A 26,581-nucleotide genomic window follows, 5' to 3' on the forward strand; every position below is an offset into this window, starting at 1 on the left:
TTTAAAAGGGATTCTCTCCAACTTTAGAGTGAAAGAAAACTCATCTTTTTTTTTTCTCTCCTCTTCCCTCTAATTATTTTCTCTTCTCTTCTCTCCATTTCTCTCAATCCAAACACAGCGTAAAAAAAAGCATACAAAACTTCTAGTATGCAAAACTAATCGTAAATGACAGCAATTTTTGCAAAATATAACAACTATCAAAAAAAGCTTCTCAAATTTGCACTAATTTGCATGCCTATGTATTAGAGCCTCAGTTACATTGCATTGAATTAAAGTGTATACAGATGCATCAAATCAATTGATGTGGTTGGAAATACTTAATGCAATACAACATAACTGATACTCTAAACAGCAATTTCATTTGCAATGAATGTAATTGCAAATTTTTATAACTTTTTTTTTCCTATGTGACAATTGCTAAAGTTGAATTAATTAAAAATAAAAAATAAAAGATAAAAGAATAATGATAAATGAGAAAGCACTGCATGACTTTGGCGTGGGTCTTGGTAATAATAGATTTTCGAAGGCACTCATAGACTTTTTGATGCAAGACGATGAGGAAGAAGAAATAAAAAAATCCAAAAAACATAAAAATAAATTTTAAATTAAATAATTAAATAAAAATAAAATCTACCGTTCAAACTTTGATGTCCTCGTCACATTTCCAATGTTTTAACCCAAACAACCTACTTTCGTAATTCAATCTTATTAATATTTGAAATCAAACATGCTATTGAGTTTTAAGGTAAAATGGTTATTAGTTTCATTATAATAAATAAGAAACAAAATTATACTACCAACTTACAATAGTTCTTTCTAAGGTGGATTTTCAATTTTATAGAGAGCCATTTTACGATTAATTGACACCACAAGAAAATGATTCTCATTGGGATGGCAAAATCCTAATGTTTTTCTCTCACAATCGGCCTCCAATCCACCCGTAAAAACTAACTCAATTTTCTAAAGAAATCAATTTTCTCGACCGACTTTCCCAAAGAAAACATTTACTCCACAATGATCAATATTTTAACCACCCAATCCAATGTTATCAAGCGGTAGAATGTGCAAAACAGCAAATTTTAGGTGACATTCTCCAATTCTACACTAAAACTCTTACCAAAACCAGAAAATCCAAATTCTATAAGAATCTACAAAATAAATATCAAGAGGCAACAATTCAGAACGAGTGATGAAAGTAACATAGTAGTTTGATTGTTCAACATAATTAGTATGAAACTCAAAGTTCCGGACTTGATTATATAATCCACAGTTGAAATCTAATATGCATCATAAAGTAAAACAAATTTTGGGAAAAACCAAAAATCCAAATCCGATATGGGAGCACCAAAACAACCCTATTGTTGATTTTAAATAAGTGACAGGTTTGGTCAGCACATTAGAAACTATAATTTTGCATTCGAGAACAGCAGACCGAGCCAATTTGAGCAAATTCAATTTTAAACCCAAGATAACGACTCGGAATACTCGGAAATTGACCTAATTTTTATCCAATTAGATCCTGTGATATAGAAAGAAAAAAAAAAAGTGCATTATTGGAAAGTGCTCTATTATACAGATTCAACCTTTATCCGGCGTTAATAGTGGTGATCTAATGTAGGAATGGAGATAAGCGGGGATCCGTACGACATGGAAGACCAGTCCGTGCTCCCAAAGCTCTACACCCCAACGCTGCCTGTAATAAATGCAGAGCATGGAAAGGTTATGAATGAATTTACTTCGCACATTATACGTCGCAAGCATATATAAAAGGATCGTTACCACTTGGGCTGCAAAAGGAAGCATTGTCTCTGGTGGCATTTCCACACATGTGGCTAACAAACAACACAAAAGGATAAGAATCCATACCCATACACAGTGACAATTTTAGAAAAGATGACAAGTTTACCAAGAAACATCTTTGTGGAAGAAATAAATACACTAAGATCGGTGTAATTGGCCAAAAAAGTGAAGGAAAAACAAATGATGCAGCTCCATAATTTTAACAAATAGTGTAGAAAAAAATAAATAACACTTCAACATACCATAAAGAACTGCACCAATAAATGCATCTCCAGCACCAGTAGTGTCAATAAGCTCTGAAGGTGGTATCTTCTCTGCTGTTCCAATAAGTAACCTCCCACTCACTGATCCTATATCTTTTGCATTCAATCTCATTATAGACTGGATACAATTGAAAAAATAAAAATAAAATAAAAGGATTACTACATCTCCATAAAATTAAAACCTCGATACTATGTAAATAATGAATAATATCACAGAGAATGAAAGTCGATGCATTATAAATTGTTGGGAGTAATCAAGATAAAGCCAGGTCAACAGCCAACACTGCCTTCTTTCAAAACTAAAGAAAGCCGGTTACAGAAACATGCAGAAAGATGTGTTGATAGAAGTAAATGTCTAAAATGGAATGATTTTTTACCAGCATATTCAGGTTTGGGTTTGTATTTTTAACTTATAATCAGTATTTATTTTCACACTAATTTAAGGGGGGCAGTTTAACCATATTAGTAATAAACAATATAAGTCACAAACATAAGAGGTCTCCTCTTATATATTAAAGTTCAAGCATCTCTCTCTTTTTTGTATAGGGAAAAATATATTTTATTAAGAAAACAAGAAACGGTGGTCAAGGTGACCATCTTTCTTTTCAAAAAAATTTAAATAATAAAATATTAATACTTTCAAATATTTAGAGTATAAATGAAAATTCTTTTTTTTTTTTTTTTTAATATCTAAATGCATGTTAGAATCAACTTTGGAAGAAATGATAGGAGAGTTATATGTGTCATACAGGGCCCAAAGTTCAATTTCCCCATAATTTTAAAAAGTTGAAATATATATACCATAATTTAAAATTTTCAATGAAAATACACTATTTCAAAAAAAAAATTGCAGGAAATTATGGATATTTAATACCTTGGGTGGGATACAAGCAGGCATGGCACTATTAACATCAATCCTTTTCTTCAGCAATTCTAGCAAGCTGTCTACATCCATCTCTTCAGACTGAGAACCTCCTGCTAGAGGTGATGTTCCACCGATAATTAGAAATTGTACATAATAAAGGTTTTTTTTTTTATGAATAAATGATAGAGACAAGGCACAGGCATACTCACCATCTATACTCCTCTCAAGCATTATGCATCCATCCTCTCCAAGGGTTACAATCACAAATTTGATATTAGGTAGTCTCAGAAGCATTGATACAAGTGCAGTTGGAACTGACGGTGCTCCGGTCCATGCCTGCCATAAGACAAATTTGAAATATGCACTTTGGATACAGAAGTCAGTAGCTTCGTATCCAAAAAAAGCAGTTGTCGAGTAGTGATGGCATATAGAAAACCATAACTTTGGAGTCATTAACAAGATATGGCAGGATAGATATGCAAAATATTATTTATGGCAAAGACCACCAATATGTCCAATTCGGTGAAAAGTGGACTTGGGAAGTACATCCTGCCAATGGTCGTGTCCAAGATTACTTAAAATGGTTCAGTCAGGATCTAAAGGAGTACCATTCACAATCTAGATTACCTAAAACTTTTACAAGATGGCCATCCTTATAGGGCATAAAATGGGTCGGATTTTATCCGAAATCCAAGTGACCCGAATCCGAATTTCACTGGTTTGGACCCTGGAGTAGATCTGAATAAAAAGTGGGTCAAATATGGGTTGATGTCCCTTGATCCAAGCCGGATTTGGGTTGGATATGGATACATCCCTATATCTGCCTAGATCCGAATGAGATATATTGCTTTGAAAATTATAGTTATATGTTTTTTCTAAATATCTTTTTTCTACTACTTTAAATAACATGAATTCTTGTAAAATAAAAGAATTATAATAGTAAAATAGAATGGTCTAGATCCAAATAAAAAGTGGGTCAAATATGGGTAGATGTCCCTTGATACCAAGTCGGATCTGGGTTGGATACGGATCCATCCCTATATCTGCCTAGATCCAAATGATATATATTGCTTTGAAAATCATAGTTTTATGTTTTTTCAAAATATCTTTTTTCTACTACTTTAATATGACATGAATTCTTATAAAATAAAAGAATTATAATAGTAAAATAGAGTATAGCAATTAAAAAGAAATATAGCACACAATGTTGAACGGTCTGAAATTATCCAACCCAAATAAAAGTAATTCAGTCGGGTCAGATCTGGACCCGGATTTAGTGAAAGCAAAATTGCTCGGATATGGTTTTAACTAACATGCCTGAGGGAATTTCGCTGAACAGACAACATAATCAGCCAAATTCAGGAGATCATCCAACCCTTCCCTCTTCCTTTCTGCTTCAACTAAAATAGGTATTTTCCGGTGAGATGCCTGCACTGGAAAAATTCAAGAGATTCAGCTTAAGGTAGTTTATCAGTATGTATATTTTCATGATGCAAGCAATTTAGTAAAAGAAAAACTTGCATTCATGACAATTTTACTGGTAATATGAGACCAAGTTTCTGGACTGACACGCTTTTGTTCACTGCTTATATGAGGCTTTAGTGACATGTAGTATGCTTGGTCATCAATCTAGGCCACAAAAATATTGAACCAGCCCATGGATCGACCAAATACAGAAGTTCATACAGCTAAGGCCCAAAGACTGTGTGGCTTCCAAATATAAACTGCATTCAAGGTCATTAATTTGGACATTTTTTCTCATACTAAAGGCCCCTTGTATTGGAAGACAACCAAAAGGGGCATCTAGAGGCCTAACAATTGGATTTTGATTGATAGAAGAAGGGAGCAACTAGAAATGCGTTTTTCAATAGGAATTCTTTTTATTAATTGGTTTAAAGCAACGGACTTTCTATGTAATTGGGAGAATTCAATTAACGACAGAGAATGTGGGTTCTAATTCGTGGGTGGTTCTTTGGTTTACTCTCTTATTGTTTGATCATGATTTTGTAAAACACCCTCCTCCCCTTCGTATGTACTTTTTCACCATACTAACATAAAACCCTCTTAGTAGAAAAATACATTAATTAGGGAAAAAAGGAAAGAAAAAAAAAAGTGAGTAAAGCTCTAGGTTGTAGCAGCCCTTCAATGCTCAAATGGAAAATAAGCTTCATCATCATCATCACCATCATCAATACCTCATCCCAAAAATATGGGGATCAACTAAACAAATCTTGTTCCTGCACTAAATTGTGTTAAATCCATCCAGATGGAATAAGCTTGTGTTGACCATTGCTAAACTTCATAGAGTTTGCTTGCAGCCTTGCACCACCATATATACTAAAACTCAATGAGAAAAAAGGTATCAAACTAATTGACCAAGAAATTTAAAATGAGAATTACCTCTTTGGCAACAACTAAAGCAGTCTCAGGAAACCTTCCATCAAAATATACAAGTCTTACTCCACTCAAGGCCGATAAAAAGCTTGATTCTGAAAGATCATCTGGCACCAATGGTGGGTCTCCTGGCGTGTGAATACAAGTACGGGTTTTCCTAGAAACAATCTAAAATTAGTCCACTGAATATGATGTATGAATTGTTTCTCCATGTATACATGTATGTATTTCCAGGCATTAAATTATAATACGATGTTATTAAAATCACTTTTGACATCACTTAAGAGTCAAAAAGGGAATAAAGCCATGAGGTGAACTCTCCATAAGGTGTTTTTTGTGTTCAGAAAGGCATCGCAGATATTGCCAATGTATACACGAAATCCACAATTGGTTGATTGCTGTTATAAGAGATAGATTGATACTATAGGAAAACTTGATGTGCTAGAACTCTATTTTCTGATCGGATTTCTTGACTCTATTCTTTATGGAGACATAAAGTAGCCCTCGTCTCTAGATACTTCAAGAGGATTGCAAACCAAGTTGTTTTTGAAAATAATTCTTAGAAGGATCTAGAATGATGGAGAATGGACCGATTGGCTAGTTTTTTTTGCTAGCTTAAAAACGTAAACTACATTAGCGAACATGAAAGATTGGCGTAATTGGAATTGGGATTAAAGCAACTATGGAACAACCTTGTTAGATTCACTCATATTAGGATATATCATAGTACACTGGGATACCATATGAGGTTGATTTTGAAGTAATGAGAGCGCTCTCAGACAAGCTTGTTTTTTGTATATATAGTTCTTCTATACCAGGTTATGTCCCCTTTATATTAATATAGTTCTTCGATAATAATATGACTAACCATGAAGAAATAAAAATTTTGCCAATTTTGGAATTAACAGCCCACTTGTCCAAATGCATGAAGCATGAGCTCCTCGTAAATGTAAAATCAAAAGACTACACCCCGCTTAAGTATAGCACACAAGCATAAAATGTGAGAAACTTAACATGTCAAATATATAAGTTCTAAGATAGAACTACACGAGGAGAGAAGTGAATATCATACAGAATTAAAAAGTTGGATTATCTGAAGATTGACAATTTGTAAATTCTTGATAATCAAAATATAAATATGATGCTAGATTTCAGAATTATTGAGAACCAAACCCAAAAAATATCTTATTTGATATTTCCAAAGAGTTATCGTGTTTGAAATTTTGACCAAGCATCCAAAGCATAGATCCTCACGTTTGGCTGTCAACAATGATATATGTAAATGGTGAATTTCCCTCCTTCGAAACCTGGAAGCAAGAGAGACGGTGTTAAAAATGATTTTCTAGGCCAAGACACTGCAAGTGCAAGTGCTACACTTCATAGGATGTTTTTTTTTTTTGATAACCAAGTATCCCTGTAGATAGCAGTCTGGGCCCGTATCTGGGTTTGCCCACTTCATTGACCATGGTCTTGTCCAAGGACTAGTCACGGGGCACGTGCAACGCCCGCACATCACATGCACCAGGTAAGTGAGGACGCGCCATTACATGGTGGCCCCTGAGGAATTAATGCTCATACTGGGTATCGAACTCACAAACTACGGGCATTAACTGCTTATCAGTCTGAAATTGCCCTTGAGCCAACTCCTCGGGGTTTGCTTTCATATGATGTTAAATGAATAAATAAAACACACAAGGGACAAAAGTTCCCCAACAACAACAAAAAAAACGTATGATTTTACATTTAATTTTCTTTTGTGAAATAAAGTCCTACTGTTCTCTAATAGATAGACCTTTTTTTCATCTTATTTCCATAAACGCAATGTTGGACCTCATGATCAGGTGGAAGGTGGACATACTAAGTGCAATGGGGAAGTCTTTCATTTTCCACACGCTGGATATTTGAACACAACACAAATTGAGGTTTACAATGATAGAAGCACAGAAGTTCCAGATGTACGCTTAGTAGGGGGTGCACACTTATGGATCAGTCAGAAGGCAATCAATGTACTAAGTGCACAAATTTTTTGACCGATTGGGAGGACATCGTCTCTGAGGAGTCTTCTTCTTTGTAATATAGCTTTTGAATAAGTTGATCTAGTCCAATCATTTTGCTTCCTTACTTTTCTTTTGTTATTCTGAAAGGAAGACCCTAAGTAATGTGGCTGGAGACAGTGAGAAAGTATATATGAACTCTCTTAAGTCTCAACAACAAAAGACTTGACCTTGGACATGGTGGAATTGAGGAACATAATTCGTTTAACAAACCAAAATCTTTGGGATAAAGCGTTGTTGTTAATGATTATATTTCTTCTTTCCTTCAATAAATTCTCAGCTACACATTGAAAAAAAAATATATATATATATATATATATATATATATATATATATATATATTGTGTGGCCGTCGTGCTACAAATTCTAATAGATCACAGAACAAAGGCAAAACAGGGCCAGAAGGCAAAGAATTGAGGGTTTATACAAAGAAACATCAACCAACAACCGATCCACCATTGCTAGTACCCCTTTCCACAGACTCGGGTAATAAATATTTTATTCCTTCCTATATTGCTCCTTTGGTTGATGATTCACATCTTTTTTATTGCTATTTCATAGGGAAACATGTGTGAGTACTTGAGATATCAAATATCTAACTTTGTTTCCTTCTCATTCCTAATGTCCTTTGTGGATGGTGCAAAATGAGAAGGCCCACTGTTGGTGTGACGTAGAAGATGGTGTGGACATGTAAGTAACATGGTGCCCTTTTATTGTTCTGAGAATCCACCTAAGCCGTCATCGATGACATGGCAACATCCAGGTGGGATGTCATGGTAGGGTGTGAGCTAAGGAAGGAGTTTGTGTCTCCTTGCTCAGCAACCAATAGGAGAATGATGCGTTGCGGCTAGAGATTGGATAAGGGGGAGCTGACATGGCATCAAATAATTGGAACTATCTTGGAGAGGGACTTTTCAGAAGGCTATAAATAACATTTCCCAAAAAGGAAAGAGGAGAATTTTTTAGAAGCCTTATCCACTGCAAATACAGTATTTTGACCCAAATAAATAACCTTTCCCTCCTTATCAGTCCCTGCTTTCTTTGTATCATTTCAGTCGATGTTTCAGACATTCTCTCAATCCAAGTGAACGGATGCTATGTAAGAATAAATGAAAGGGGTGGCGTTAGCAAAAGTTGGAGTGACAATGGTAGCTCTCTAAAATAATTCTAATCAAACAAGATAGTTGCTTTAGTAATTAGATCAAATGAATGCAAAAACATCATTCTCACCACAAAATGAGAAGTATCTACACCATCAGCTTCTAGTTCTTCTAGAAGACCTCTCCCTTGAGTATCATTAGCTACCTGATGAGAATTAAGAAGTTTTTACACATTTGAATGAGAAAATTAAGGTACTTGCGTTGAGTGATGAAAGTGAAATCTAGATTTGATTGCATAGTTGAAACATTCAGCTATTCATGGTTAAACAGAAAGATAACTGAAAATGTACTTAAGCGGTTCAACAATAAAAATGAGAAGTTTGGAAAACAAATGATAAAAATCAAATTCTAAACCTTAGAAATCATCCTCGGATTCAAACCCAAACGAGCAGCACAAGTTGAAGCATTCCCAGCATTCCCACCTCCTGAAACCTACATAAACAATAAACCAAAAGAAAAGAGTATCAAGTTAGACACCTTTGGAGCCTATTTGGGCAAGCGCAAGACTTGCACATGAAGATACTAGTCAATTAGTTCGAATGTGATGAAACTTGGGATAGGAAATTACAATTATAATTATACGTTTCGATAAAACAATTTGTCACATATAGTAGGAAATTGATAATTTTAAAATGTTAACATGAAAAATATTATTTTCAAGTTGGGTGTCACATTTTATGTTTTCCCAACAATTCGAAAAAATTGTGTAATACACGAATAATTCATGATTTTGTCAACAAGGGTGAATATCAACTATGTAGTAAACTTTGAATGAGAAAAGACATCTACCGCGAAATTGCAACATCAATATGCACTTTGCACATCAATCAAAAAACAATATGTACTTTGCAGCTATTTTGCAAGTGGAGTGACTGATGAGGTGCACATTGAATGGGTCCAAACTCACACAATATGCCAACTAGCACAAAAATATTCAAAATTAATGCAACCCACATATTGTAGTCCGTGTAAATTGCCACATGGAATACTATCTATATTAGATTCTGTTTTAAGATTCTATGATCTTTGCAAACACACATGACAACTACAAAGACCCAAAAAAAAAGTGTCCCTAAGCAAGAGCAGTAAGTCATTCAGTAATGCAAAAAATGAAAAGCTCAAAAAGCCTATACCATTTGTAAAGCAAGACAGTGAGGGGAAAAGAGGAAATTAGGGGGCTTTAGGGAATTTGGTTTAGGATTTGGGCAACAATAGGAAACAATAGGAAAGGAATTTCCCAAATCCCAAGAAATGTAAAACACAAAGCTTTCGAATTACCACATTTTGAATTATGATTAGGGGGGGTTTAAGAGTCTAGGGATTAGGAGAAGGTCTAATGATAAGCCAAGAAGATCACAACGTGTTCCTAAGAAGAATCCAAGGTTCCTAACATGAGAAACATGCAGAGTACGTGAGACGATCGTGCAAGGAGCTATTGGGGATTATTAGCTAGCATAGTTCCGTTAGAAAACTTAGTCTGAAGTTGTTAGCTATTATTTTGCTATTTGAATAAGTATTAGCTATTTATTTACTAATAGTCATTTGAGTCCTTATTTTTAGTAGTTAAGGTCATGAGTTTAGGAGAAGGTTGTTCTTTTTTTCCTTATGTATTCCGGTATGCGGAAATAGGGGTTCATTCAAAAAATCCAAATACTGTGGTTCATTCTCGCCCTAAGAAGAATTCTATCTACTTATTTATAATAGCTTTGACTGGGACCTACCATTGGTATCAGAGCTATAGCTATAATACGATGGCAACTAACAAGGAAAGAATCAAACAATTGGAGGCTGGGCTAGGAGGACTTCAAGATGGTATGAGTCAGATGAAACTTGGCCTTACTGACAAGTTGCATCAAATGGAGGAAACCATCAACAGGTTATCAGAAGCTTTGCTCTCCAACAAAGAAGGATCCAATAGCAACGCCAATTACCGTAATGGTTGTTTCCGCAACAATAGAGACGACTCTAAGGAACATACGGAAAGGGGACAACAAATGTTCTTATCCAAGTTGCATCAAATGGAGGAAACCATCAACAAGTTATCAGAAGCTTTGCTCTCCAACAAAGAAGGATCCAGTAGCAACGCCAATTACCGTAATGGTTGTTTCGCAACAATAGAGACGACTCTAAGGAACATACGGAAGGGGGACAACAAATGTTCTTATCCAAGTTGGCAAAGCTTGAATTCCCAAGGTACTCAAGCGATGATCTAACCGAATGGTTCAACGGAGTGGACCAATTCTTTGAATACCAAGGCACCATGACAGCACAAAAGGTGTCATTCCATCTTGAGGGTGAAGCTAATCAATGGTGGCAATGGTGATGTCGATCCTACAAAGGAGAAGGGAAAGAAGTGACATGGGCAGATTTTGAAGAACTATGGGCTCGTTTCGGACCTACGGAGTGTGACGATTTTGATGAGGCTTTATCAAGGGTGAAACAAGTGGGCTCACTACGAGACTATCAGAAAGAGTCTGAAAAGCTAGGAAATCGGGTGTAAGGATGGACACAAAAGGCGCTGGTTGGAATGTTTATGGGAGGTCTTAAATCGGAAATTGCAAATGGCATTCAGATGTTCAAACCAAATCATTGAAGAAAGCAATCAGCCTGGCGCGAATGAGAGATGACTAGCTAAATCACCAACGAAGATTCACATGGCCTCCACAACCCAACCACTCGCAGCTTGACTTTTCTACCCAAACGAAATCCAAACCAACACCATCCATGAAACGTCTCACTTGGGAAGAAATGCAGAAAAGGTGAGCACAAGGCCTCTATTTCAATTGTGATGACAAATTCACCTTGGGTTAAGTGTCGAGGACCTCAACTCTTGTTGCCAGAGGGGAGCTTCAGCCTCCGGTACAAACAAGGAAGATGACACGGATGAGGAGGAAGAAGAGCATGTTGCCAAGGAACAAACTAAATCCGAAATCTCCTTCCATGTTCTAACTGGATGGTCAACTTCCAAAACCATGCAAATTACAGCTAAGATCAGACATCATGAGGTGGTTGTCCTCATTGACAATGGTTTCACACACAACTTTATTAGTGAGAAGGTAGCCAATATGTTGCACTTACCTGTGGTTCCAACCGAACCATTCAATGTCAAGGTAGCCAATGGAAAACCATTGAAGTGCCAAGGGAGGTTTGAATACATGCATGTGTTACTTCAAGATATCCCCTTCTCCCTTACTCTCTACTCTTTGCCACTAACCGGGTTGGACTTGGTACTAGGCGTACAATGGTTAGAACAATTGGGAACAGTTGTATGCAATTAGAAAAAAATGACAATGGAGTTCCACTGGGAAAATCAAACTCACAAGCTACAAGGGACAGATACACAACCCATTCAAGTTGCATCCTTGAAAGTTGTTTCAAAAGAATTACGGCAAGGAAGTTCTATGTTTGCGGTCTACCTACAATCCGCAACAAATGAAGTACAACAAGATATCCATCCGAACATGCAACAACTGATTAAAGCATTTGAGGAAATTTTTCAACAGCCAAATCAACTACCTCCGACAAGAGAGATTGACCACCGAATCACTCTGAAAGAAGGAACCGAGCCCATCAATGTAAGACCTTATAAGTATGCCTATTTTCAAAAAGCTGAAATTGCATGACATGTTAAAATTGGGGTTTATAAGATCAAGTACTAGTCCTTTTTCATCACCTATTTTATTGGTTAAAAAGAAAGATGGGATGTGGTGCTTTTGTACTGACTATAAGGCACTTAATGCCGTAACCATCAAAGATCAATTTCCAATTCCTACAGTTGATGATATGCTAGGTGAGCTCCATGGGCAACTTACTTTACTAGGCTCAATTTAAGAGCCGGCCACCATCAAGTACGGGTACACCCTCCAGACATTCCTAAAACTGCTTTCCATACTCACAATGGTCATTACGAATATTTAGTCATGCCTTTTAGTCTTTGTAATGCACCATCTACTTTTCAAGCAATTATGAATTCTATACGCCGACCTTATCTCCGCAATTTTGCGTTAGTCTTTTTTTATGATATTTTGATTTATAGCCCCAATTGGAACATGCATCTTGAACATGTTAAACAAGCTTTTGAAATATTAAGGCAACACCAATGTTTCGTTAAATTTAACAAGTGTGCATTCGACCAGCAGGAGTTATTTGGGTCATATTGTTACTCCTCAAGGCGCAAAAGTAGATAAAGGCAAAATTAAAGCAATGCTAAACCGGCCAAGGCCCACTAATATTTCTGAATTGCGTGGATTCTTAGGCCTTACAAGTTACTATAGGAAGCTTGTTCGTAACTACGGCATCATTGCTCGGCCACTTGTCAATTTGTTGAAAAAGGGACATTTCGCGTGGATAGAGGATGTCGAAACTACCTTCCAAGCACTCAAACAAGCTATGACTTCAACTCCTACACTTCCTATGCCCAATTTTAATGAACCTTTTGTCATTGAATCTGATGCTTCAGGAGATGGGATTGGTGCCGTTCTAACTCAGCAAGGAAAAACAATAGCCTTCATGAGCTGAGCCTTGGGAATGTCCAAAAGATCATGATCCATCTATGCCCAAGAAATGTTGGCCATTGTTCACGCCATGCAAACTTGGTGACCATATTTGTTAGGACGAAAGTTCTATATCCAAACAGATCAACGAAGCCTCAAATACTTGCTAGAGCAGCGAATAACAACACTGGAGCAGCAAAAATGGGTGGCAAAATTGCTTGGATATGACTATGAAATCACTTACAAACCAGAACGGGAGAACTCGGCAGAAGATGCACTATCAAGAGTGATAGGCAGCCCTAGTCTTTAATGCTTTATTTGTTTCACAAGCTCCATTGTGGGATGAAATCAAAGCCGAGGCTATTGGACATCCATAGATGGAAAAAATTGGCAAATTGGCAATTGAAAGACCAGGTGTTATACATGGAGAAATGGGCTGGTGTGCTATAAAAATCAAGTGGTGGTACCCCCAAATTCTCAAGTAATCAAGCAAATCTTGCGAGAATTCCATGATTCTCAAATCGGTGGCCATTCAGGGGTGTTACCGACATACAAAAGGCTGCCAACTTCCAACGACAAGAATACAATCCTTGTGGTGGTAGATCGCTTGAGTAAATCAGCACATTTTTTGGCCTTAGCCCATCCTTTCACTGCAAAAATGGTAGCTGAAAAATATGTTGATGGATTAGTAAAACTTCACGGCATGCCCAAGTCCATCATTAGTGATCGGGATCCAGTGTTTATTAGCCATTTTGGTAAGAGTTCTTCAAGAATGCAATACAAGGCAACCCCTTCTTTGAAGAGAGATTGTAAAGGCGAGGGAATAGTTGACAAATAGCTGAGTTTCCACACCACAAATCCTCCCAAAATCTGATCTTGTCACCCTTACTCACCCTAAACTTCACCCAACTTTTGAACTTGGGCCCCACCTTCATGATACCTCTCTAAAAGCTATACCCATACGAAAACTTGACTTCCTTGCTCTCCCCCCCATACGTACCGATTCACAAAACACCTTCAATTCATCATCCATGGACTCAATTTCCTTCCAAGGATCATCGCTCTAATACCAATTGTTACATATCTACTTAGATCGGCACACAAAAATAATAATAATAAAAAAAAGGACTGAGAATGGTCTCGTTCAAGGGAAATTGGACATCCAAAGTTAACCAATTCGAGATAATCAATCTCTAGATCTAAAATGACTCATATAATAATTCCCTAGATAATTTCATTAAGCTAAAAAGTATTGTAAATACAAGAGAAAATATAACTACCTTAACTACACATTACCCCATTCTCTCACTCCTACATGAATTACTTCTCTAAACTGCCCACTCTCCACTCCTAAAAACCAATCACATGCAACTCTCTAATCCCATAACTCCAACCACACTCCTTTACAAGTAATGATTTCATGCTTCGCACACCCAATTAACTATCTTACTCCCATATAAGAAATTATCCTATACATCCATAAACAAATTAAATTACTCCATTCCCCATATGTGTAGGAACGTATCAGAAATCAAGGGTTGGCAAAAGGTTGAAGATGGGGCTATTTTGGTCCTTTCTAGTCACTGAGTCGACTTGAGTGAGCCAAGTTTCAGGACAGGGCGAGTTACGAGTTATCAAACAAACAGATGAGAACCACTAAGTCAGAGTTGCAAATCACACGAAAATTAGCTGTCAAATTCAACTCTTGGTACACGGTATACTACACCCACGGCGCATGTTATCAAAACTAATTACTTTTACCTTCAAACTCGTGCTCCGAATCTTGTCATCCGGCTTAGGATAAGCATCCACTGTCGCCAAGTAATCCACCGACGAAGCCCCAACCCCTAACTGCTAAAATACACCTCCGCTTCAGAAAAAATGCATCAAATTTGCTAACATGCGCTGGAGGACACGCAATCCATCAGCGCATGTTAGAAAACACTCACAACATAGGAAATAACGGAGAGATTGAAATTAACGGAAACGTACAACAATGCGATTCTCTGGGAGAGGAAACGAAGGAGAAGCTTCAGAGGATGCTAGAATCGATGGAGATGACATGTTTATTCTGGAAATTTTCGGGAAAAAAAGAAAAACAGGAAAAATGGTTTTAATTATATAATTTCTCTGAGAAAACAAGAGAGATTCTTCTTGGTAATGTACACCAGCGGCGCATGATAGATATATTTACCTTGTTGAGGAGGTAGACGAGACCATGGGAGGGAGAGATGATGAGAAGTCGCAACATTGCATATACGTGGCATTCGGAATTGTTGACAGTGACAACATCTTTCCTGCGCACAGTGCTATGTGCGCACTCCCAATAAAAAAAAAGGAAAGAAATAGTGTTCTGTGACTGTGAGAGGGCAGCATTATGGATTTGGTTCTTTGCGTTAGGGTTATGAATTTAGCCTGCTAACCCGACCTGACCCGCCCCAAAAGATTAATGTTTAGGGACTTGATCTAGAGAACCCACAAAGTAGGGGTGTTCAAATAATCCGGAACCGATAACCCGGAACAACTCAGACCGTTTTTGTTGGCCTAGAAATCAGATCCGAACCACTAACCTACTCACACCATGACCAACCTGTCAACATAGGTACAGTTTCAAGTTAGGTGTTAGAAATCGGATTGATGAAAACCTTGAAATCCATATTGAAACCCTTAACCCAATATTTGACTGTGTGGTACCACTCCAACAGTCTTGAGATCGTTTTGACTTTGAGTTATAAATATATATAAATTTTATGAATTTTTTATCAAAACCCAATCCAAAATTGGATTGGCTTGAACCCGATTTTATAGGGTTTCGGGTTCACCTTCAGGACACCGGTCCGGGTTGAACCTGACATTAGTTAGTTTGGTCCAAGTTTTGGTTTACCCCTCAAATCAAACTAAAATCTGATAAATCGATTTCAGTCCGATCCAAATTACCCGATTGAACACCCCTGCTGGGTTAAAATTTTTTGACACACTAAATATGGGTAAGACTAGGACCTAGTGGTGTCAAATTCGAGTTGACCCCTATTATTAGTATATTGTATGTATGTATATTATATGTAAATGTAATAAAATAATGATTTTATAACAAAAATAATTAGAGCAGATGGTAAAATAATAAATTTATACTTTATCCCTAATTATTTTTCATCTAACAAAAAGATTAACCATTAACAAAAAATGACTGTCAAACTGTTGAGTTTAGTCCCACATCATACACAAATTGCCTTATGACTTTACTATTTTTATAGAATTCAAAATCAATCTGATTTCAACCTAAGCCTTTAGAATCATGCTTTAGCTAATTATTTAACTCCAGTATGATGGGGTTTGGGACTGATTTAAGGTATAACCCATGTCTTTAGGACTCGATCTGAACCCACTCTTTGATAGCTTGATTGTGATTTAAAATTTAGACGAATTCAAGTCTACTTGGGTGATTCAAAACAACTTTCTACATTAAATTGTGAGTCTAAGTTTGGTTGTAAGATTTTAACACAGCTGAACATTGATATCTTGAGACTTGGAGTGCTTCCATAGATAGTGTTAGTTCCACATTTTGTCAATCTTAAGACTTAAGTTGTATGTCGAACCAGTTTACATTTGAAGACATGTGAAGACCCCGATAAAGTCGCTCAACGTCAAGCACATTGACAAAATGCTCATAATGTGCGTGCATAAGACCTAAAAGGTAATGAGACCACCTAAACCATTCCCCAACACTTAGATAATTGTTAGGTCGACTCATATTGATAAATACCTTGACCCATTCATTTATCAGACCTTTGGGGAGCCTTAAATGATCATAAAAGGTATTTTGGTAATTTGACTACCTTTAGACCATCACCCACCCTTGGTGAGATCTTATATAGGAAAGATCTTTTAAATCCTCGAATCGTTTAATCGCTAGACTTCCTAAGAGTTCAATTTGGTCTAAAATGACTAAAATGGTATTTTGATAATTTTACCCACTTTGGCCATAACCCACCCCTTCGTAAAAGTTTGGAGACCTTCTATTTAGTAACATCTACAAAATCTCTGAACGATTTGCTCATCAAAACTTTTGAGAGCAAGATATAATCAAAATGACCTAAAAATAGGATTTTGATAATTTCGTCAGGGGTGGGTCCTGGTAGCAAGGTGCATATTCCATCATGGGCATCGAGGTGTCTACTGGCACCGCCAGGTAAGTACTTCAACAATCCAAAAATTGAAAATATGATCGTTGGAGCAGATGCCACCAGTAGGTATTTAACTATACCCAAACCTGACCCAAAGTTGGGTTCAACCCAACGGGTTCGATTTTTGTCCACCCAAGTTGTATCCCTAAACGCATCCACCACAACCTATCAATTAAAAACCTACTTCTCTTACGATGAACCATTTTGATGTGTGCCAATTACATACAAACTATTATCTTCAATCAAATTTGGGTCTGACTAGCCTTGCTAAGTTATTAACGATTACACCTTTACTAAGGGTCCTTGGGATCACCTTGTGGCATCCAAAAACATGATCTGATGCTTCGGGGTTGTAGAAAAAAAATTCTATGAACTTTGAAAGAAAAAAAAAATTCAAAATAAATTATTTTTCACTATAGAATTTCAATTTTAAGTTTGGGAGTTATGTATCCATTTTCAATACCTCGTATCAAGTTCAAAAGAAATTATTTTTTGAATTATTTTTTATTTAAGTTTTTCGATGAAACTCAGAGGGATGTGTTGTTGGATTGCTGATGTGGTAATCCATTCGAGCAAAACGACTATTAAGGCTTAATAAAAATCTTGCCATGTTAGTAAGTAAAGTGTTTCACATCATATTATTCTCACTTAAAAAAAAAATATTTAGCTATTTATTTTCAATCAATATGAAAAGGATTTATGTTGGAGGTGTGCCTTTCACAATCCACGTACTAATGAAATTAAGTACACAAATTCTCAATCGAATTCTTTAATTTTCAGACTCACTTTCTCTTTCCTCTCTTTTGAATTATTTTTTATTTAAGTTTTTCGATGAAACTCAGAGGATGTGTTGTTGGATTGCTGATGTGGTAATCCATTCGAGCAAAACGACTATTAAGGCTTAATAAAAATCTTGCCATGTTAGTAAGTAAAGTGTTTCACATCATATTATTCTCACTTTAAAAAAATATATTTAGCTATTTATTTTCAATCAATATGAAAAAGATTTATGTTGGAGGTGTGCCTTTCACAATCCACGTACTAATGAAATTAAGTACACAAATTCTCAATCGAATTCTTTAATTTTCAGACTCACTTTCTCTTTCCTCTCTATTTGGATCGACTAGAATTCTTATGATTGATGAAGATTACTACTTTCAGAACCCTATGCATATGTTTGTGCGTCTCTTACTATTATTACTATTATAGGGTATCGATACACTCAAACAGATGGAGATAGAGGGCCTAGACATCCTCTCTTAGTAAGATTCATATCCATCAAGATTTTCTACTAAAATTTAAAAAGTATATTTCTAATTCTAATGATATAGGCTATACGAATTAGGTTTTAACATGAAAATCAAGTGTATATTAGAAGATATTGACACATCAAATAATCGAAATCTTGAAAATAAAATATGTTCCAATTAGCTTTATAACACAAGTTGACCCAAGGACAAGGGCCTAGATCCATTATTGGAAGTCCTTAAAAATATGTAAAGGAGTCTCTTTAAGTACATGTAGGGTTTGACCTTTGAAGTATGAAAAAGAGAAAAAAGATTCCTCTGGTTGTTATTGGGAAACACGTAAAAGAGAAAAGAGGCTGGACTTTGTGTTTATGGATACACATAAATCTTATAAGTTGGACTTGTGTTTACAAGGTTGGGATCATGAGTCTTTTGAAGAATATAATTTTCCATGGTCTCGGAAACCAACCATGATTAAATTTATAGAGATTCTATTGCCACACCAACTTTTGCTAATGCCACCTCAATACATACGTAAATTGCCAAAGAATTAATACACATGGCATATTCAAAATACTCTCCTAGAGTGGCATGTGCTAGAACCATAGATTTTATGTCTTGGGATACACATCCCCGTAAATATGTGCAAACGTGTTTCCTGAGGTAAAAAGAACTATGATTCTGGCACATGCCACGTCAAGAAAGTTTTTTGAGTATGTCAGGCGAGGGAGTTAGAAAATCATTACTCTTATAAAAATCTTAAGGTTGGGATCTATTGAATCATGATAAAAATGTAATTCCGAGAATTAAAATAAAAAATACAATGATCGAGATATATAGTAGGGATATTGTGTCTTTAATATGCATAATTTATCACAAAATCTAATGATCGAAAAAACAAAAAATCTTCAATGATCAGAATTTTGTATTTTTTACAAGTCAATGGAATAATCCCCTGATCTGTATCTAATAATTTAGTTCCCTTTACTTGCCAACTTTTGCAAAATTTGATTATTTTCAGGATGATATGAGGGTATTAATCCTCTATCTTTCAAAATCTTATATTAATTTCAAAACCCATTTTAAAATCTGACCAAATCAAAGATTAAATTTTCAAAATATGAGAAAGTCAAGAAATCATGACTCATGAGAGACAAGTCTTAATTTTTTTTTTTTTTTAACTCAGGGAGGTTAGACTAAAATGCCATATTAATGAAGGAGATCAACACGCACTGCAGCACAATAAAGTTCTGATGCGAAAACAGAATGTGCTGGAGTTTCTGATTGGAAGTTTATGAAGTGGGCTCCACAGTTTGCAGACTTTCTTGCAAAAGTGTGATTCTAAAAATAATAACAAAACTCGTCTGTCTCACATATAATGATGTCCATCAGAAACATTAAATAAAATTAATAAAAAAAGATTCGTAAAGATATTGAATCAGTCGTTGTGGGTCCAACTTACAAGGCATTTGCCAAAATTAATTTTCATTTGAGGATACATTCAACCCATGACATCATTTATTCATTCTTGTATTATTATTTTTTATTTTTTTAACATAAGATTTATAGAATATACTTTAATTTAGATAATTATTTTAGATTATATATTTTGGATTCTATACTCCATAGTATAAATTGCGAAAGAGTTGCGACGAAGTGACCTCAAGATTGGATTTCACATCGCACACCTTAACGTGAAAGTGGATGAGAACCATAGATATTTTTCCTCATATTGTATTTCTTGATGTGAAAATGGATAGGAATCATAGATGTTTTTTCACTTGTATCTCAAGAAAAAGCATTTATGGTTTCCATACACATTCACATCAGGGTGTGTGTTGTAAGATCCAATCGTGAGGTCATTTCAGCATTATTCAATGTGGAATTTCCATCTACTTAAGACAATCAAAGTGTGACATATCACTAATGTCATCACAACACCTTATTTATAAGGAGTTATTGTAGATTGATTTTACTTCAGCACAAAAGGATGATCAAAAGTCCAGAGACTTATAAGATCAACCTTCCCTATTTAGAGGTATTTACCTTAAACCCTAATCAAGTAATTTGCTTCCATTATTACATCATTCTAATGATAATAAAGTTCCAAGATTCTTGTTGTTAATTACGCTTCTGGGCCATCATCCCAAGAAAGACGAAACATACATGTGGGAGGATGAAATTTTTTGTCACTCACAGAATACAAGATCCACCAATCACATGAGCTCTTATGTACTAAACGACACTTCCAATTTACAAAACTATCCACATTCGGCATGATATAGCAAACATTGGACAATCTCTGACCATTGTGACAAAAAAAAAATGTGAGCAAAAATCTCTCATGGGAGATTATATCATATTTCTAAGAAAACAGATCATCCAGACAATGGACATAAATATCTACATGATAAAACTCAAATGTTGGTCCCACTCCAACTATTATTTTGTGGGGGTATAAATGTCTCACTTCATTTTTATCGTCTTTCCTCTCCTATCACCCCCACACTTTTTAATAATATCCCTCAAATTTTACTATATTTCATCTTTTAGCACTTTCTCAATAATATCCTTTTAATTTTATCACATTTCTTTTTTTACATCTTTCACTCCAAAGAAGATGTCGTCTCATAGGCATGAGTTAACTTTAGTCTATATATTAAGACATAATGGGGGACCCCTCTCAATTATAGTTTTATGAGGTAAAAAATTGAGATAAAAGAGTGGGATCACACAATCGCAATTTATTATCTTTCTCCTTCTTTCTCTTCAATGTTATTGTCTTTCCTCTCATCCCTCTACTCTTTTCTTTTCAATAGTACTTCTCTAACTTTATATTTTTTTTCTCTTTTACCCCTTCAACCCTAACGAGGATACCCATGTCGTAGGCACCAACAAACTCTAGTAGTCTGAATAGGTGAAAAATATTAATTATTTTTATATTTAATATGAATATTATTATAAAGATGGTCTTGATTATTGTTTTATTTTATAGTAAATCAACATAAATTTGAAAATTACGAAAGTAATTTTAAAATCCAAATAAAATTAATAATTTTAAGTTTTAACAGAGGATACTCACGCCTTTCCACATGTTTTACTCGTGCTCTTTGAGGGTCCCACTCTTGCTTTTGCTAAGAGCAGATAAACAGTGTTAGTCGGCACACAGCTGTCAACGGAGTCGGGCTCATGTCAGGTCAATCTATAACATTTTATTCAGATCTGGAAGCTATCCGTACTTATTGGATCAAGTCCTAATTGATTGGGTTTTCTTAGATGGTAATATTTGGATCCAAATATGATCAAATCACTCTATTATACATGAAATATTTAAACAAAATGTATAATATAATACCTTTTTTATATATATATATTTGTCATTATATTTGATCCAATGACACTTGGATTGAGACATTTTTAATCCAAAACTGATATGTTAGATATCGGATTTCAGGTCTGATCCAATCTTTAACATGTCTTGGTCAGACTCAAAACAAGATACACAACCGAAGACTTAAAGATCAGCTGATTGGACTTTGGTGTACAGTTCATCAAGACTGATGGTACCAATTTTTTTTTGGGATTTTTTTGAAAATGTGCCCAACTTATGCTCAAATTCCATTTTTTGTATAATGTTTATTTTAATTCTCAAAACATGCATTTGGAATGAATTCATAATCAATGAATTCGTTGGTACATCTACGAATAATAATGTTGAAGTGACCTTAAGATTGTACTTTATATTGCACATCCCTTACGTAGAAGTATGCAAGAATCATAAATGCTTTTCATCGAGATAAGAGTGAAAAAGCATTTATGATTCCTACACACTTTCCTGTCAGGGATGTGCGATATGAGATACAATCCTGAGGTCACTCCAGCATGACTCGTCTATGAATTCATAGATATTAAAAGTAAGTCATGATCTCACGAGTTCGTAAGTTTATAAAAATGATGAATACATGTTTTAAAAATTAAAATAAATATTGTATCGAAACTTGAAATTTTGTCATATTTAGTGGACTAAATGGAGATTCACCCTTTCTTTCTTTCTTTCTTTCTTTTTTTTCTAATTTTCAAGAGCCGCTATTGGCACCCCAACGTTTACTTATTACACCCCAAATTCTTAAATTATTTATCTCACTCCAATTAAAGATTAAAACACATAATTAGAACATTACAAAGGTTTAGTTCAAATTATAATCTCAACATTACAAAACATTATAACACTTGTTCAAACAATTTCCGTAGTGGTTGACGGTTATGATTAGGTTCATATAAAATCTTAAACTCAAAAAAAAAAAAAAAAAAAAACCCAAGCGAGCTTCTATTGGCACTTTAACTTTTATTTATTCTAAATTATTTACTTATTTTCTTTCGGATGAATCTCTCTTTCATGAGTTGAATGTGATGAAACCTGAGTTTGGTACACTGTTCATTTTAATTCTCAAAACATGCATTCGTCATTTTTATAACCTACGAACTCATGAGTTCGTCACTTTTAATATCTACGAATTCATAAATATACGAGCGGATTCATTGATAATAAAAGTGATGAATTTACTTGAAATACATGTTTTGGGAATTAAAATGAACAATGTACTGTAACCAGAATTTAGATATAAGTTGTGCATGTTTTGGGAGAAATCCCTTCTCTTCATTTTTTCTAATTGATGTGTAATAAGTAAAAGATGAGAGCTGCCAATAGCTGCTCTTGAATTTTATTAGAGATTTATCCTCACACGCATGCACCAGTTAAACATTGGATTCTATGCCCTGGAAAAATTAAAAAAAAATCCACATCAGATAGTTCAAACTTAAAATCATCCAACCACAATCCACTAATGGGGATAAAAACACATTATAAAAGTCAAACCCCATATAATCACAAAGGTAATAGATAAATTTGGGGAATGCTAACGTATGGTTCGATGGACGTTAGCAACATTCACAACATTAAGTTTTTTAAAAATATCTTTAATTTTTTTTTTCATTATTTCATCTTTTAATGAAAAAAAAAAAAAAAAGTTACAGGCATCATTGTATAACAATTTTATAAATATTAAAAAAAAACCTTTAAAAAACTATTTACAAAAAATAATAGGCACAATATCAAAAATGTCCATTATTTTTTTTTTATTAAAAAATAAAATAAAATAAGAGATATTTTGTACGAACATTTAAAAAAAAATTCGTTTGTAGAGATTGATAATGTTCTCATGAGGTCTAATTGACATTAACATTCTTTTATAATTATATAAATAAAAATAGAAATATACAAAATATAAAAAAAGATTTAGGTGATTCGACAATGCCTTATCCACAGCTAGGCCTTATGTTCTTGAACACGGTTAAGATTCATATAATGAGTAGTTAATTGACGCAACCCTCCTTTATTCGATCGTGTAGTATCCAGTCCAAAATCGAAAGAGTTGTGTGGTCAAAATATTATAATTAAATTCTCCTATTTTTAATGAGTCTTGTTGGATTGATATTGTTTCACACGTTATCGTGGAGGTGTGCATAGAATCATAGATGCTTCTCACTGTATCTTGATGAAAAGCATCTATGATTCTGTACATAAATCCACATCAACAATGCGTGAAATGATGTCAATTTTAATGTCACTCTTAACTTTTTTCATTTTTAATTTGAAATTCTCGGGGCTTTGTCCCCTTCTACTCTAACAAGATGCTACTTCATGTTCAATATAACCTCAAAGTTGGATATAGGTGTAGCATACTCTCTTAATAATTTGTACATTGTTGATAAAGAATAATAATAGAATAATGCTGAAGTGATGTTAAAATTGTACCTTATATCACACTTTCCTAACATGAAAACGCGTAGGAAACAGTAAATACTTTTCATCTACACACTTCTACCTTAGGAAAGTGTGATATGAGGTACAATCTTAAGGTCAGTCCATCACAACTCAGAATACTATTGATTCTTTCTTAATATTCATTACAAGAAGCTTGAAAGGTATTAGTGATGAACATCAAAGTTTTCTTTTTTGAATTATTGGAAGAGCATGTCAAGGGTACGCTCCTTGTCAAACTTCACGACTCACGAGACACTAACATTAATGATTAAATTACTGATTGAGGAAGCCGGCCTAATTGTAGAATAATATCTCTGAGGCTGTCTGTAAGGAATTTATAAGTCTCTCTCTCAACATCATCCTCTCTAGTTTCTTCTCATCCAACTCCAACCTCCACCACATACTCTCTCTCTCTCTCTTCATTATTCAAGAAAAGGAGTGATGGGTAGTAGTGTGAGCAAGAAGAGTAGTAGTGAGGGTGATGATGACACATACAAGAGAGGATTGGAAGAGAAGATAAGAGTCTTAGAAGAGGAGATGAATGAGATGAGGTGCAAGAGAGAGAATGGAAGTCATGAAGGGTATTATGAGAAACAAGTGAAGGGTTTGATGGGTAAGAAGAAGAGATTGAAAGAAGAAGTTGGGAGGTTAAGGAAGAAGTTAGAAGAGAAAGAAGAGAGAATTAGAGGATTGGAGGAAGAAATGGTGGAAGTTGGAGAGAAAAGTAAGAAAGAGTGGCAATTGTTGATGGTGGAACAGATTAGGGAGGAACAAGCACGTAGGGAAGAAGCTGTAGATAAGTGGAAGAGACTTTACCTAGCAATCAAGACTGAACTAGATCTTCTTATTCATAGAACCCATCAAAGTCAAAGTCAAGTTCAAGGTTAGATACCTCTCTCTTTGATCTCTTTCATGCATAAAGACACACATGTCCATGACACAATTACATACTAGGAGACATGAGAAAATACAAACTACATAGAAATTAATAATATATGCATCTACATAGGGTTGAGTTTCAAAATTTCGTTTTGTTTCCGAATGTTTGAAACTTAGATGTTTCATGGGAGGATTGTCCCAATGTCAAAAGTTAATTTATTTTAAACATACATATATGTATACAATTTCGCACAAGAAAATATGAAGTATGTAGAAATAATACATCTACATAGGTTCAAATTTTAAAATTTTGTTTCGTTTCCAAATGTTTGAACCAAGATGTATCATAGGAGGGTTATCTCAATGTTAAAAATTATTTCATAATGGTTTCGTTGGACCCATACTCCCGACCCCATCAACATAGGTTTGAATTTTAAAATTTTGTTTTGTTTCGAAATGTTTGAATCAATAATACATCTACATAGGTTCGAATTTTAAAATTTTGTTTCGTTTTGAAATATTTGAACCAAGATGTTTCATAGGAGGGTTATCTCAATGTCAAAAATTATTTCATAATGGTTTCGTTGGACCCATACTCCCCACCCCATCGACATAGTTAATTTATTTTAAACATACATATTTTGATAGGAGATTAAACACATTGAGATGTAAACTCCTACCAAAACATGCCACGTAGACACCATTCCTATTGAATTCAATAGGAACGAGACACCGGTCTGAATCCTGATTCGTTATCTAATTAAACGTTCCAAATGCTAATAGAAATTATCAAGACATGATCTTTTGCCTTGTAGGGGAGAGAATGTGTTTAGGAGTCGAGAATGAGATGTTGGAAAGGCTACAAAGGGAGCTAAAGACCAAGGAAGAAACAATGGAAGTCTTGAAAGCACGAGTAACTGCTATGGAAAAGGAGGGAGTCAAGAGGGAGAGGGAGATCGACATACTAAGGCAGAGCCTACGAATCATGGGCGACACAAGGAAGATGCCACAAGTTAACAAGAGCCACTCTCGAAGTTTGCATTTGTAGAATAGCCGGATTATTATAGCATCATACTATAAATGAGAGAAGGAGAAATGTATATCTTAAGTTTGATCAAATGAAAATATGGAGTTCATTAAAGAATACTAATAAACACGTCTAGTCCTAACCAATGTTTTAAAATTAGAAAACTCAACTTGATTGAATGTGAAAGAATCAGATTTCTTAGATAATCAATTACAGAAACTCTAAAAGGATTTATATACAAAATTCTCTTTAAGGTTAAACTCCGTCTGTCCAAATCTAATAATATTTTTAATCAGGATATGGAAGTCTTATAACAATACATCCTATTACAATGCATCAAACTTAATTACTCCAATATTAGGTCAAGTCAACTCGATGACTCACAAGGTTG

General features: G+C 34.9%; 2 protein-coding genes across 7 annotated transcripts; one reads left to right on the top strand and one right to left on the bottom strand.

Moving 5' to 3' along the window:
• Positions 1-1,336: 1,336 nt before the first annotated feature.
• Positions 1,337-15,380, bottom strand: LOC147402004 (uncharacterized). Of its 6 annotated transcripts, none has more exons than XM_086443508.1 (13): positions 15,224-15,379; positions 15,022-15,100; positions 14,791-14,880; positions 8,891-8,968; positions 8,607-8,681; positions 6,577-6,629; positions 5,329-5,479; positions 4,246-4,356; positions 3,138-3,264; positions 2,938-3,038; positions 2,043-2,181; positions 1,780-1,832; positions 1,337-1,693 (listed from the first exon to the last, which is right to left on the bottom strand). In XM_086443508.1, exons 1-13 carry the CDS (start codon positions 15,319-15,321, stop codon positions 1,610-1,612), a joined length of 1,239 nt encoding a protein of 412 aa, XP_086299634.1. In that variant the 5' UTR covers positions 15,322-15,379; the 3' UTR covers positions 1,337-1,609. The 6 variants fall into 6 exon arrangements, with proteins under 6 accessions (XP_086299634.1, XP_086299633.1, XP_086299632.1 ...); XM_086443507.1 differs by having other exon boundaries at positions 2,938-3,041; XM_086443506.1 differs by having other exon boundaries at positions 14,791-14,883.
• Positions 15,381-24,579: 9,199 nt separating this feature from the next.
• On the top strand, positions 24,580-26,342 carry LOC147402005 (uncharacterized). The gene is made up of 2 exons (XM_086443511.1): positions 24,580-25,167; positions 25,979-26,342. The coding sequence occupies exons 1-2, from the start codon at positions 24,726-24,728 to the stop codon at positions 26,209-26,211; spliced, it is 675 nt and encodes a 224-aa protein (XP_086299637.1). The 5' UTR covers positions 24,580-24,725; the 3' UTR covers positions 26,212-26,342.
• The last annotated feature ends 239 nt before the right edge of the window (positions 26,343-26,581 follow it).

Source organism: Akebia trifoliata, chromosome 5 (assembly GCF_017979445.1).
Source record: "Akebia trifoliata isolate Shusen 1 chromosome 5, ASM1797944v1, whole genome shotgun sequence".
Lineage (NCBI taxonomy): Eukaryota > Viridiplantae > Streptophyta > Magnoliopsida > Ranunculales > Lardizabalaceae > Akebia > Akebia trifoliata.